This window comes from Hirundo rustica, chromosome 4 (genome assembly GCF_015227805.2).
Source record: "Hirundo rustica isolate bHirRus1 chromosome 4, bHirRus1.pri.v3, whole genome shotgun sequence".
Classification (NCBI taxonomy): Eukaryota; Metazoa; Chordata; class Aves; order Passeriformes; family Hirundinidae; genus Hirundo; species Hirundo rustica.
This window is the reverse complement of record NC_053453.1, coordinates 62409825-62424166: the sequence shown is the minus strand read 5'-3', so window position 1 is coordinate 62424166 and position 14342 is coordinate 62409825. Positions and strand designations below refer to the sequence as shown.

General features: G+C 49.0%; 1 protein-coding gene and 1 long non-coding RNA gene across 10 annotated transcripts in view; one reads left to right on the top strand and one right to left on the bottom strand.

The window, feature by feature from the left end:
- Window positions 1-2253: 2253 nt before the first annotated feature.
- On the bottom strand, window positions 2254-7370 carry LOC120751477 (uncharacterized). 5 transcript variants are annotated; one of them, XR_005700451.1, is made up of 3 exons: window positions 7299-7370; window positions 6690-6812; window positions 2254-6140 (listed from the first exon to the last, which is right to left on the bottom strand). It is a non-coding gene; the product is annotated as an uncharacterized LOC120751477 (long non-coding RNA). The 5 variants fall into 5 exon arrangements; XR_005700453.1 differs by having other exon boundaries at window positions 2254-6148; window positions 6690-6818; window positions 7299-7367; XR_005700450.1 differs by having other exon boundaries at window positions 6690-6818; window positions 7299-7367.
- Window positions 7371-7542: 172 nt separating this feature from the next.
- Window positions 7543-14342, top strand: part of ARHGEF5 (Rho guanine nucleotide exchange factor 5) — a 33475-nt gene continuing 26675 nt past the window's right edge. For 2 of the 5 annotated variants that reach the window (XM_040061399.2, XM_040061402.2), the window contains exon 1: window positions 8174-8625. Coding sequence is in view for 1 of the 5 variants with exons in the window: in XM_040061398.2 (XP_039917332.1) it covers window positions 9269-9271 (3 nt within the window). In the remaining 4 variants the exon portion in view is untranslated. Of the gene's footprint in view, window positions 7614-8173; window positions 9272-14342 lie in introns of those variants that run through there. The other 3 variants (XM_040061398.2, XM_040061400.2, XM_040061401.2) reach the window with 2 other exon arrangements.

Here is a 14342-nt window from a genome sequence, read left to right as displayed (position 1 = left end):
TCACCTGGATGCAGCCAGAATCAGTGTCAGGAACAGCTCCCCATGAGGGGGCACTACACTATCACACATCCAGGCTCGGAGCTCTCCACCTCCAGGACTTGTGCAGACACGGAGCAGAGAGGAAAGCACATTTCAGCTTCGTTTATTCCTCCTCTGCGAAAACTAAGATGATGAAAAATTACTGTGTTTATCTCGTTAAAAGCTACACTATGTGTAATTCTGTCCACCAAGAGAACCGAAACAAAAGTCCCAAACACTACATCTGGAATGCAGGGAGAATTTGGGATTTCTGAACTCTTAAGTGCTTGATTTCACAAGAGGACCTTAATACAAACTAAGGACTTCTCTGTGCAATTTTTTAATGAACAGGGGATCCTCGGGGTTTTTTTGGTAAATGGGACAGATTAATTTGTGGGCTGGATTTTGCGTCTAGACAACAAGAGGAAGCAACAAGGAAAGTGAAGGGCTGGTCTTGAGTCATTACTACTGAACTACACCACAAGAAACAACACTTAAACGGACATTATCACAGGAGGATCTCAGCCAGGAAGAAGCGACTTCCTGGCACAGTGGTTTCTGAGTGGGGAGAGATGAGCAGGATGGGATTGGGGCAGAGGCAGCTGTTCTGAGCACGGGGGAAAGCTCCTGGGTGTCATCCTCCCACCTGGCTGCACACACGCTGCAGCTGCCTGCATGGGGAAAAGCCTGCACACGTGCAGCTCCTACACAGCCACATCCTCCCTTTCAGCTGGAACCAGAGGAATGTTTGGCAAGCCCCTCGAAGGCAGGCATGCTGATTTTATTTCTGCTCTCCATGCTCAGTTTTGTAGAGGTCCCAACTATTTCAGCAGGTCTGGACTGGAATAAGAGTACCTCTACTGGTGTGACTTTGTCCATATTCCGCCTCTCCCTTACAGTAATTTATTTCATAGCTGGAGCAGAAAGCCTGAAGAAATGACCGCAAGGTAAGTGGCCTACCTGAATCTGAGAGAAACAAAAAGGCAGAATTAAATGTTCTAGATGTTCTGGTAGTGAATTGATTGGTTTGTTCAGAATAATTTCTACAGAAGCCTTTGAGTGTCACCTCCCCTCCTTCAGCTGAACTTCAGTTATTGCCATCAACACCTACATATAAAAGTACAGAGGAAGATGCTGATGAAGTTCTTGCTTTAGCATTTCCAAATGGAGTTGAAGTATTTTAAGAGTCCCAGCAACATTTTCCAGGACTTCTCAAAAGCAGACAATGCTCATTATCCTGGATCCTCTCTCTTTAGTTTCTCTCACTGCTAAGGAAGGAAGTGAAACATCAGTGTGTGAGGCGCAGGTAAAGGGCAAGGCTGAGACCCCAATTCAGCAATTACCTGTATGTGGATGTGAAAGGTAGTGTGGGCTGGGAAACAATTTACTGCAGCATGAGGGCTCTGCTTCAGAGCTGCAACAGAAGAATCACAGAAGAATTTGGGGGAAAATCCAGCTTTTTGCAGAGTTCAGAATCCCTCAACACGGAAATGGAAAGCGCCACAGGAAACCAAGAGCTGCCTCCCAAAGGCTCCCTGGAGCTACAGGAAACCTGGAGCTGCAATGGGGGATTTCAGTCTGGGAAAGGCACCTGCCAGGAACAAGTAACTTGGAGTGTCCCTTGAATGGAGCATCTCAGGGCAGAAAAAGGATAAGCCCAAAGATTTCCTTGAAATTGTAACTGAGCTTGGAATTGCCTATATCAACGGCTGTCTAAGAACAGCTGTTTGGAAGCATTTGCATAACCAGTTCTCATTAAGATTTTCCAAAATTTGTGTGTGGTATTTCTGGATATATCAATGTTGTGATCCTGGATTACAAAAAAAGAAAACTTTGGACGATGGAGAAAAGGCAAAGCCCACTAAAAGCTTTCCTATCTTCCTCTGTCTGACTACTCATTCCCCCCGTACACTTTTTTCTCCATAATGTCTTTCTGCCCTTTTGGAGGCATCTTAATAGTATGAAGCAGTGGGGTTTTTCAACCTTTTATTTTTTGGATCCTTGTTTACAGGTATGGTGTTTTCTGGGTATCTCTTGTGGAACCTCCTCAGGTAGCCCCCGGACCTCCTGATATGTGTGGACTTCAGGCCAGAAGTTACTGCAATAATTTCATTCAGTAAAACATACTGCTGGCATTCAGAGTAAAGTATCAAAAAATATCCTCATTAATGTTCTTGGCCATAAACCACCCTTTCACTGCACTATATCTTTTGGAAAAAAAAAAAAAAAAACAACTTTAAATTCAAGTTTGTGTTATTTACTTGCACGGACACTTCGGTATAAATCTACATATATTAATCAGGTGGGAATAGGGCTTATATAGTATAAAAAGCCATATATTCAACAGGAAGAAAATAATGTGATATTATACTGCATTACATATATCAAATGTAATTTTTGAAAGTTTGGCCGAGGGAAATTCTCCTAAAAATGTAAGAGCTTACTTGAGTTCCACTGAGAATTCCACCACTGAGTTCCCAAATGCTACTGGTGAGCAGGAAACAGGTTCCTTTAACCACAGTGTGCATCATTAAAGGTTGGGTAACTGCTTCAGAGAATATAACCCCTTTATAGTTCCTTTTCCCCCAATATTTATTCAAAGGAGCTTCTTGCTTGTGAAAAAAATCCATACTTTATTAAACCCAAAGAAAAGGATTTTAATGGAATTGGACTAACTTTTAAGCTATTTCCTTCTGTCTTTTGAAAAACAGTATGTAAACAAATAGATGTGAAGTTCCGAGTCATGTTTTGCTGCAGTTGTTCACGTGAAATCTTGAGCAGCAGAGACGTAGGGATTTCTTTCTTCTTTCTTTGGTTTGTAGCTATGCTCTGAGCAGTAGTTTGTTCTTCTGCCCAGTTGACATTTTTTAGCAAAACTAAAGGAACATCTGAGGTGATCTTGCCTGCTTTTGCTGTTTGAGACTGGCCTTTCCTACCCTCAATTCCATGAAAATCAGGGAAGGTCAACGAAGCCAACATCTGCATGTGTGCAGCCCACACCTTTCTGAAGCTGTGGCATGAGCAGTCATTTTCCTTGGTATCAGTCTGGATTGCAGCTGTAAACTGAGCTGGGAAAGCCCATCAGCCTCCCCAAGTGAACTGTTGGGCAATGTCAGGCTAGAGGATGTGTGCAAATAAAAGCATTCTTTTACCACCTTTCACGGCTGACAGGCAGGGACTCTCCAGACCATCCCATTCTCTCGTGCCCCTAACAGCAGCCTTTGTCTCAAGACAGTCTGTAGCCTTGTCCATTTGTTTAAATTTTCCTGGCAGACCCTGTTAAAAAAGGGGAATTCAGCTGTGTAGGACAATGGCCCAACTTGCACATCAGGCCAAGCACTGCAATTACTTTGGAAGAAATTTGTACAACACACTAAACGGGCCATTCACACTTAATCCACCCAATGTAGACCTTCACTGTAACCAGTACATAATTCATCATGACAAAAACCTATCCCTCCATGGCTCATATGCAGGTATCCATTTGTACAAACAATTCTTGCCGCTTTTTGTAGGAAAAAAACCCCCAACCCTGGCTGAAAACTGAGTAAGTATTATAAAGAGATATAATTTGGGTGGATTTTTTTGCTCCTGGTTTTACTCCATAAGAGCAAACACGGCATTGTATCTAGGTCACTTGTTGGCTGCAGGCTCTTTGGAATTCCCAGAAGGCACTTGAGAAGGAAATGGGGGAAGCCCATTTTGGTCTGTTCTTGTCCTGGGATGTTCATGTTCTTTGACAATATGGGTTTTGTCTCAGAGCTACTGTAATTAACTCAGGTCATGTGACCAATGTGGATTTATAACTAATTTCACACAGAAGAGCATTTCTGGCCATATCACCCAAAGGAATTTCCCAGTTCTGTATTTCGCTAAACTGTTCTGTCACAGCCACCTGAACATCTCCTTGAAAAAATTTCAAGAAAGATCCCAGAAATCAGTATATATCTGTGTGAAGCCCATAGTTTCTTCAACACCTGGGATAAATGATGACTCTCCCAGACAACAGCAGGAATTCACCCTTGTAACTGCATCCACAGCTGGCACTGAAGGGCATTCTCAGACTAAGACACCCAAGTTCACTCCCACAAATGAAGAACTTCCTGCAAACAAACCAAGAAACAAAAGCTAAAAATAGTCCCCCTCCCTAGCTGCTATCATGTGGGGGAATCAGAACAAGAGATACGCCTCAATCTGAAGCAGAGAATCTCCAACCCAGATTTCTGAGGGATGGTTTGTGCACTTGAAACAATGTAATGCCCCACTGCATCCTTTCTGCCCTCCCAGACTGATTCCAAAGGTATGGCTGTAGGGATAATGAACCTCCGTCAACAATACAGCTGCATTCAAGATTTTAAAAAAGAAGTACTGTGCAACTGTGATACTTTTTCCTCTCTTATCTCAGCACCTGCTGTTGCTCAGGAAGGTGCTGGCACTCAGAAAAGCAACAAGAGCACTGTGGTACCGAAGCTGAGCCGAGGCCGGGGAGGGTCTGCCCTTCTCTCAGCCTGCTGCAGTGAAAAGGCAGTGCTGGAGGCTGGAACTCTGCTCCCTCCTGAAGGAAAGCTGTAAACAAGGGGGCAGGAAAGGAGACAACTGGATTTCAGAAGGGCCGCTACTGCTGGATGTTCACAGGGAGCCTTGGAGGAAATGAAGGAAATGGCCAGGACTGACTCACCGGGGATGGGTGTTTAACTTGCTGCTTGTGTAAACTTACTGTGCTGCAGCTTCCAAGCTCCCTGTTCTGCTCCCTTCCATTATTACCAAGGCTTTTCAGGCCGCATGCACGTTTGAGTCTGCTTGGAGTAAGGTACAGCTGCTGAACATGCCTAGGGAAGCAAACTGGCTCTCCAAGGAGAGCTCAAGCAGAGGATTTTAGTTTTAAGAAGACCCTTACACAGCTCCCCTCCTCCGCAGTACTTGTGATATGTCAGCAGCTGAACCAAGTTACTGTTCTGTCCTGCTGCCTGCCTGGATTTTGGCATGCCCAGCTGTGTGCTCTGCATATGGAACTAAATCCAGAATAGCATCTGGGCAGAGCAGAGAGGATGTGACAGCACAGGACTTAAGCGGGACGGGATGTTTACGAGGAGGATGTTGGAGTGGGAGGAGTGGGAGGTTAATGTCCCAGCTGCCCCTCGGCCTGACGATAGCACAAGGCACTGCAGGAAGCAGGAGCAGTTCAGGGTACAGGGCCCTGCTCTTGGTGCCGCTGGGGCTCTTTGCAGGGAAGGAACATACCAAGGGTATATTTCCAGGGATATAGAGATGTGTGTACACCCCCAGGAGGTGTGTCCTTGAAGGGAAAGGGGCATGCCACGCACTCAGCTGCTGCAGCCCAGAGTTTGGTGGGCTAAGACATAGCGCAGCCCAATCCACGTGGGGTACTCACAGCATGGGACAGGCCCTCTCCTGCTCACACTGTGCTGGGTTCCAGATGTGTTCAAGCACTCAAACTCTCCATGCAGCAGACAGAGAAAGCAAGGTATCTCAAGATACGATTCACAAAACCAAACAGAAAACTGCCTCTGCAGCTGCTGGAGGTGCCAAGGATTGGGGGAGAGGTTAAGCCCACCTCAGACAGTAAGTTTTCCTTTTCTGGAAAGAAGAGGAGCAGTTTTCCAGTCAGGATGACCAACTCCAACCCGCTGCCAGCTGCTAGGAACTTAGAAAATGCAGTGGGAAGATGCACTGGCTATTTATATAATGTCCCAGAGGTCTGACACCAAACTAAGAGAGACACGATCCAGAGTCAGCTTCTGGGAATTTGAAGCATCCCTTTCCTCGCTGCTGACTGTAAATGCAGTGATGTGGAATGGGAATCTCAGCTGCAGGAGCTGATCCTCTGCTGAAAAAAGGCACCCACACAAACAAATGAAAGGAGTAATTGAATCAGAAGGCAGCAGCAGGCACGAGGATGATTCTGTGGCTGGCTGGGGAGACTTCTCACCGTGCCACTTCTGAGGGGAGTTTTCGTGCCTGGGAGACTCCACACGGGTCTCACAGGGAAGGGAGGGTTCAGGATCGCCTGGCTGTGGGGTGTAGGGCTTCTCTGGTGGTTGAGCAAGCTCCCTCTTTCTCTTTTGCTGAAATCTTCTGAGCACATCCTGGAGGATACACACCTGCAAGCCTCAGGAAATGATTATGAGAAAAAAAAACAGACTTAGCAAAGAGACAACTCTGGATATCAATTTGAAGAGACAAGAATATATAATATAGGTAATGCCTTCCCCAGCCTAAAGATGCTATCTAAGGTAACTCTTTGCTCACTTTGCAATTTTGGTGAGCAAAGATCTACATAATACACCATGGCAGAGGGCACCCTCACATAAATCCCGTATCCCTTTAAGCACCTGTGTACCTACAAGAGATGGAACATCCAGGAAATGTAGCTGTGGATTCAGCTTTTTAATGCAGCCTAGAGACCATTCTAGCCATGGTCAATTTCTTCTGTATTTGGGTGTTTCATTAGTTTACATTTATTTGACAATCTTGGATGCAATCCTGCCTGGGATCCTGTAATCCTGTAAAGCCTAGGACAGCCCACCACTTTTCCTTGAACCTCCAGCTACCTGCTGGGATGAAACACAAAGGGCTCACGCATGTGAAGTTAAGGAGTGGGAAAACAAGAGACTCGGATAATGAAGTAAGCTTAAAAAAATAAAAAGCACCTCTGATTCTTAAGCTGGTCGGGACACCTGGGCTGGTGGGGTCACGTGCACTCCAGAGGCAAAGCAAACAAGTGCTGTCTCCAAACCGGAGAGGGACACAGTTATTACAGCATCACAGAATGTCTGGAACTGAAAGGGACCCACAAAGATCATCCAGTCCAACTCCTGGCCCTGCACAGGACACCGCGGCAATCCCACCCTGTGCCCAAGACGGTTGTGCAAAGACTCCTGGAGCTCTGTCAGGCTGCGTGCCGCGACCACTGCGCGGGGGAGCCCGTTCAGTGCCTGACCATCCTCTGCTTGAAGAACTTTTCCTAAAATCCACCCTTCCCGTCCCCTGGCGCAGCTCCGGCCATTCCCTCGGGTCCTGTCCCTGGTCACACAGAGCAGAGCTCAGGGCCTGCCCCTCCTCCCGGTGAGGAAGCTGCAGAACTGCTGTGAGCTCTGACCTCAGCCTTTTCCCGGCTGAACAAACCGAGTGACTTCAGCCGCTCCTCGTGTGGCGTTCCCTTTAGGACCTTCACCCACACTGCTACTATTACTGAATTTAAAAAAAAAAAAAAAAAAAAAAAAAAAAAAAAAAAAAAAAAAAAAAATTAAGGAAAATACCTTCCGCTCGGACGTGTCGGGGGCTGTGGCCGGCCGGGGCCAGGAGCGGGGCCAGAGCCGCCGTGTCCGCCGCGGCCCCTGGGCCGCCCTGCCCTGCCCTGCCCCGCCGCGGTGCCGTCGGAGCGCGGCCGCCGGCCCCGCACGCCAATCAGGGCGGCCCGCCTGCCTTCCTGTAGGTGTGCCCGGCTCACCTGGAGCCGCGCTCGGCACTCATGACATACCTGCGGCCCCGCGCAGGGCGGCGGCGAGGCGGCGGCCGAGGGGCGCCTGGGGGGGCAGCGCTGGCCCCGGCCCCGCGATGTGAGCCCGGCGCAGGTAAGGGCGGCCGCCGGGGGCGGCGTTGCCGTATTCCCGGGAGAGGCGTTGCCGGATTCCCGGGATCGCCGTTGCCGTTTATCCCGGGAGAGGCGCGGGCCTGGCGCCGGATCCCCGCGGAGCCCGGGCCGGGCCGGACGGAGGGGCGGCTGCCCCGCGGCGCCGGGGCGGGGGCGACGGGCGAGCTCCGGGAGCGCGGAGCGGGGGCGGGGGGGGGGGACACGGGGAGAAAGGAAGGGGAGGGAGGGCGGCCGACCCACCATTTTAGGACCCGAGGGGGACGGGAGGAGGGATCTCCGGGGAAGGAGAGCGTCGCTCCTCCCGCGGCGGGCCCGGTGCGGGCGCCATCGGGGCGCGGAGCTCCGCGGGGACGCGGCCGCCGCGGGAGCCCCGGTGCCCCCCGAGGGGTCGGCGAAGGGGGCTCCGGTCCGCCCGGCCCGGGGCGGTCCCGGGGGGCCGCATCCTGGGCCGGGGGCTCCGCGCCCCGACGGCAGCGCCCGTCCCGCCCGCCGCCCCCCGCTCCCCCGCCCGCTGCCGGCAGCGGGGAGGGCCCGGAGCGCAGGCCCGGTCCCAGGCTCGGCTGCCAAGCAGCAGCAGGAGCCTCTTCCCGCAGAAATGGTGCCTCCCACGCAGGAGCGAGATCCCACGGTGTTCGCCGGGCTTTCGGCTCCCGCCGGGAGCTGCGGCCCGGGAGTCGCGGGGGTGCTGTGCTTGAACTCTGGACACCTCCTTGTTTTCCTCCTTGCCTCGTGACTTTTATGGCCTGTCACGGAGGGAAGGCAGAGGAACGAAAGGCGAGATCCCTGCCTGCTGCTCGCTTCCTGCCTCCTTCCCGCAGCCCCGGCCACCGCAGCAGCTCCGATGGCAAGCCCAGCGCCCCAACCAACCTGCCAGGGGGGGATTCGGAGCTCCCGCGGCTCTCACCCGGCCCATCGTCCTCCCAGCACCCATGTTTGTCCTTCTTTGACGCTTCGTTTATTCCCAGATATTGGCTAAGACTGCATCAAACCTGGTAGGAATCATGGGGTCAGAGATCTGAGCTCAGCTCATCGGTGTTGACTTGTTGCAGACTTTGCCAGGGCCCTGCTGGATATGGATGCCCGTGTTGGCTTCTCCTGGAGCTGGGTGCGTGTTCCTCCTGGGCCAAGCCACACGTGTAACGTGTTGTTGGAAATTTTGTGACCTGATTCCGTGGTGTTCTGGAGTTTCTCGTAACCTAAATGATTTAGAGATTGCTTGGATAAGGGCAGAGTCCTTTTAAAGGGTTGCACCGGAGGGAGGTGGCTCGGTTTGGAGGAATAATGTATGGGTGACCCAGTTTTCAGAACTGCACCTGAATTGGGCGAGGAGGAGGCATCCATAATCAGACTTGAAGTTGTAGCAAATCTGAGTTCTTCTTAGTTTTTGTTGATGTTAGGAGGAGCTGAGCTGGCTTCTGTGTCGAGCCTCGTTTTGCCAGGTGGTGTTTGAGGGTGGCATTTGTCCTGTCCTGCCTGTACAGCAGCCTTGTGGTCTGGGTAAATCTCAGTGGGGTTGTACGGTCCAGTTGCTTGTGACAGCAGGCGACTGGGCTTGAGGTTGATGCTCCTGCTCTCTGAAACAGTGGGACACAAATACTTCCTCTGGGAACCTCTTGTGCATCCTGATAGATTTTAATGGTAAGAGTCTGCTCCACAGGCCATTTTTTTGTTGTTTTTTTTTTCATCCTGCTAACTTTAGATGGATGTTCTTGTGCTTGTTCTGTTGAATCTTATCCTTTCTTATGGTTCACTAATTTGATGTGCTTTCTAGCAGGAAAGAGCCAAATTATTGTATAGTTTTTGATGTTTGTTTTTTGGTTGTTTTTTTGTTGTTGTTGTTGTTGTTTTTTCCCTTTTTAATGTAATTTACTTTGGAGTCTTGTTTAAAGTGGGCTGTTTTATTTAATTAGTTTGTATTCGTATTACAATCGCTCTCCACAGTTATCCCAGGCAAAATTTAAGGAATAGCCCGCAAGAGATTTCAAATTCTTAATTGGAATCACATTTTTTTCCAAGGATGTTTGATTCTAAGAGTTTACTGTGCTTTCTGTCATCTGGTATCTTTCCAGTTGATGTTGTTTGCTTAGTTACTGTTTGGCTAAATTATCCACAGCTAGTTTATTTCAGTAGTCATGCCTCAGAAGTTTTGCAATTCCTTTCCGCTTTGCAGCTTCTCACTGAACTCCTGTTGAATCTTTTAATGAAGTACTCAGAAGTGACTTCAGTGCAAATGCAGTTGTGCTCTATTGTTTTGGCACTCGGGCTCTACAGAAAGGTTATTTCCCTCTTTCCTGAGGTAATCACACAGCTGATGTTCAGAGCATCAGCCAGTAGGGGACAGATACCTTCAGCTGACCCCTTGCAGGTATTTACATTCCCAGCTGGTTATCACTGCATTTAATCCAAAATTCTACTAGAAAAGTACCCAGGCTTGATTTCAAGATATCAAGTGATAGGCTGCACTGGTTCCCCGGGTAAATTATTCCAATGGCTGATTACCCTCGCTAATGTCTTATCTCCATCTGTCCAGCCTTGCTCCTAACCACAAAACCTTGCTACAAGTTTTCATGCCAGGTGACAGAGCCTGTTGCTGCCAGGATGACACGTTCCAGCTAAAAGATGGCCTGTTGTACTGCAAGCCCATGGCTGTTAGCCGTGCTGAGCTCTTCACTCTGGGAAGTGGCAGCCATGGAGCTGGAGTCTGGGCGATCAGCGTGGTTTAGAGAAGTGGTGGAGGGTGCCTGGCGTGGTGTCTGTGTGCAGGCAGGGCTTCCCAGGAACTGTGATTGAATAACTTGTGTTGCTCGGAGCTGTGCTTCACATGATGAGCAGCCCAGAAGCACACCAGACTGAAGGAACGATCCAGTTCTCATCCAGTCCTGACTGCCAGCTCCTGCTGCTTCCCTAGGATCGGCTCTGGTGACCAAGCGGCCTCAGATCAGTCCAGTCACTGGTCCAACTCAATATTAACCCCCTTCCCTAAAGATAAAAAGTATGGAAGTTGGATTAGCCTGCCTTGTGGCCAGAGAGATTGCTGAAGTGTGTTGTGACACCAGGCATGAGAAACATGGTGAGAGACCACCTCTTCCAACAGCAGGAATAGATGCCACAGGGAATCACACATTTGGTTCCTGCTTTTCTGTGCTTGGATAAACAGGCTGTGTGGTTGCATAAATCCTCTCAGCTGGCACTGCTGTTGAAAGAAGCCGTCGTGCCTGGCTGTTGTCATCTCTGCTGGTTCTCTGCTGCGGTTTGTTGTGAGACCACACATGCACCTCTACCACCAGAAGAGAAAGGGCAGAGGATGGAACTCCTTCTGGCAAGGTGAAGAGTCGGTGAAACCAAGAGTTGTCACAAGCATGCCTTACCTTAAATCTTCACAGAAGACAGTGTATCTTTTCTCCTTCCCTCTGCAGATGACCTGTGAGAGCAGCTGCCCTGATTTACTCAAGCAGTGCAGGTTAACTCTGTTGCGTGGCTTGGCAGAACCAGGTTTAGCCAGGACTGGGTTTAGGTCAGCTGCTTTTATGTCTTTGGTCAAGAAGTATGTGTTGTAAATTTGTTGTGTGGGAAAGAGCATTTAGCGTAAGAAGAAGGGGGTCTGAGCCTTGGCTGTGACACACTGCTACCTGTGAAGGGTTCAGTGGTGCAGAAAAGTTCCAAGTTAATGCATTCATGCGTTCTAGATGTGAGTTCTCAGTAGTGCTGAGCAAGGTGGGGTGCCCTTTTGGGAAAGCTTCATTAATCTTGTCTCTTCCATTAACAAGTGACTCCAACCTTCTTGCCCTTCAAGTAAAATTGGTTTGCTGAGACAAAATCCATTCCCCATCTATTATTTTTGACACCATTCCTTCAAGTCCCATGCAGAACACTGCAGGATGAGGAACAGAGCTTGTGGTGGGGACTTGTTTTGACCTCATGTTCGGGGAGTTGGATTAAAAGTGAGATGAAGTCAAAGAAGAATTCCCCATGACTTTAGTACAAGTTCAGTGCAAGGTCAGGGGGAGGGCTATTGGTTTCGATAGTGGGAAAAATTTAGAAGAGGGAGGGTGATTACCATGACATGTGTGCAAATGTACATAGATAAACAGACACACATATGTAAATGTATACAAAATAGAGGGTGTTCTGATGCTAGGAGAGGTTGAGGAGGAGTGGCTGAAGAAACTGTAATTGGATAGCACACAAGGAGGGAACTGAGGTGGGAGGAAGCACAGGAACCTGCTGCTGGGAGAATACTGCATTAAAGCAGAGATAGCCATGAATTCCTTTCCTGAAAACATATCCTATTTTGAGTGTCACGGAGAAGTGTGTGACATTTGGACACCAAACCACCTTTCTGTGATCTCAAATGGATGACCCAGCTGCAGGCAGGGGCTCATTGTGTGAGATCCACTGCCCATGGCCTTGCTGGTGCTCAGAGTCATTAAGCACTGGGGTTCCTAATGCTGATCATTCACGGAAATGCCTAAATCCTTACCTGGGCCAGACTGGGGTGGTTCCCAGTGGGATCCACGAGCTGGGTGATCCCCTCCATGGGCAGAGCAGAGCTGTGCACTGGTGAGCAGACCCAGCCTTGCACAGGGTGTGACTGGAGGAGGTGAGGGGAGGGAAAGCTCCTGCTTCATCAACAAATCCAGCAGAAGAGTTTATGAATCCAAAATACGCCCCTCTGGAGGCAGGGGAGGGGATTAGGATCCTGCTCATGTTAGGGCATGATTTGTTCAGGTTGCAGAAGCCCAAGGATGCTCAGGGACAGGAGCGTGGGTTACCAGCAGGCCTGTCACTAGTTGGAAGTGATCCCTGTTCACATCTGCCACAAAGTAGCTGCCACCGCTACACTTGCGTCTTCACTTGATGATAGAAATAGATGCACAAAGCTGTGTTAAACTAACACAAAGGCCACTGTTGGGAGGAGCAGAAGAAGATGCTTGGCCCGTGATCTTTCTGGGCAGCTGCAAAAAATCAGGATGTGTAAGCTATATGGTATGTGTGCTTTACACTCCCCTTTACAGGTGTAATGATCAGAAATGCATACACAAATTGTTTTAATCTTAAATCTTACCTGGGCCCTTAAATTTTCACTACAGATTGCTGTCTGTGATGAGGGGCTTGTGGAAACTTGGAAAGAGTAGATGGGAAGAGTGTAGATTTCACAGGAAAATAAAAGATGCCATACCAGTGCCTAGCAAAGCTCTGATGCTCTAGCATCAGATGTCTTTAGTGGGTCTGGGTTCCAGGCTAAATCATTGGATTAAGCCTGATCTTAGATGCAGTTTTGCTGTAGGTATTCCACAGCGCAGGCATCCAAGGGTAACTAGGCTATAAAATGTAATCCAGCTGCAACATTTGAGTCACTCTCCTCTCTGAGGTGCTCCAAGATCACTGTCTGGTTTTACAGGTGAGGGCTGCCAGTGAAGTTGTGAAGGTGCAGTGTTGCCTATTTCCATTCTGTTGCTGGATTTAGGGGAGAAAGGGTGTTCTGAGTATGCTGCCAGCTCTTCAGGACAGGAACAGCATACAGTGTTTAGAACAGTGAGGATCCAGTCCTGATGGTTAGTATGGCTCATGGCTCAAGTAACTCTTCTCGTTGTTTGTTCTCTTTTCCTGTGACTTGCTTTGCACATGAAGATATTTCAGACCTGAGTCTGGATACAACAGAGCTGGTAGATCTGAGAGTGCTTTGACACTGATGCATATCTCTCTTTTCTCTACCCCTCCCCACAAGACTGTAGAATATCCTGAGTTGGAAGGCACCCACACGGATCACTGAAGTCCAGCTCCTAGGCAGGCTGTTTCCTCCTGGAAGGGCATGTCCCAGCTACAGGCAAGCAGAATCTCAGGATGGGCAGGGGGGTAGCACTGGCAAGGCTGCAGTACAGCACACAACTCTGTGCTGTGACAGTCCCTGGGGCAGAGAGAGGATGCTGTGGGGAGACAGGCAAAAGGAAGTGGGACTATCCCACTGTTTTTACAGCAAATTATGGGTTGTGGCATGTTTTCTTATATGTGCAAGTGATTGAGGGAGATGGGTTTACCCCTCAAGTCACCCAGTAATTTCTTAATAACAGCTGGTGATGTGTATAGGGAATACATGACTGCACTGTCACTCTCTTCTCATCCCTGGGCACTGCTGGGAAGAGGGAGTATTCTGTCAGGGCATGTGGGGAAAGCTGAAACGGAGGCTCTAAGGTGTTCCTGTAAGCACACTGCTTGTTCTGGTGCCATCTGGGAAGGCAGGCATCCTCTCACATCACTCCTACAGTTCACCTTGTCTTCCTGCCCCTGCACAATGAGTAAACCGAGCTGTTTCATTTTGGAGAGGGGAAGAGAGAGGAATATGAGCAATTTGGAGGTATGCTGGAGCAATGAAATGTGCCTTATCCTGAAAGAGCAAGGCCAGGCATGCAAGTTATGTCATTGTAGTGTGTGCCCTGTCACAGGGGAGGGTCAGGGCTGTGAAAAGCAGCTAAAAATTGTGTCTGTGTGTCTAGAAGAATCATGACAGCTGAATTGCCCAGTGGGTGATAATCAGATGCACCACAGACATTTCTTCCTTCATTCCCTACCAGCGTCATTTTTGCCTATCCAGTTGCTGAGTGTGTGATAACAGTGATATTAGACATGAAAATAAGCATCAGAGTGTAAAAGGGGAAAGATGGATTGATTGTGACTCTGATAGTCATAGCAAAATGACTTAAGAAGAGAC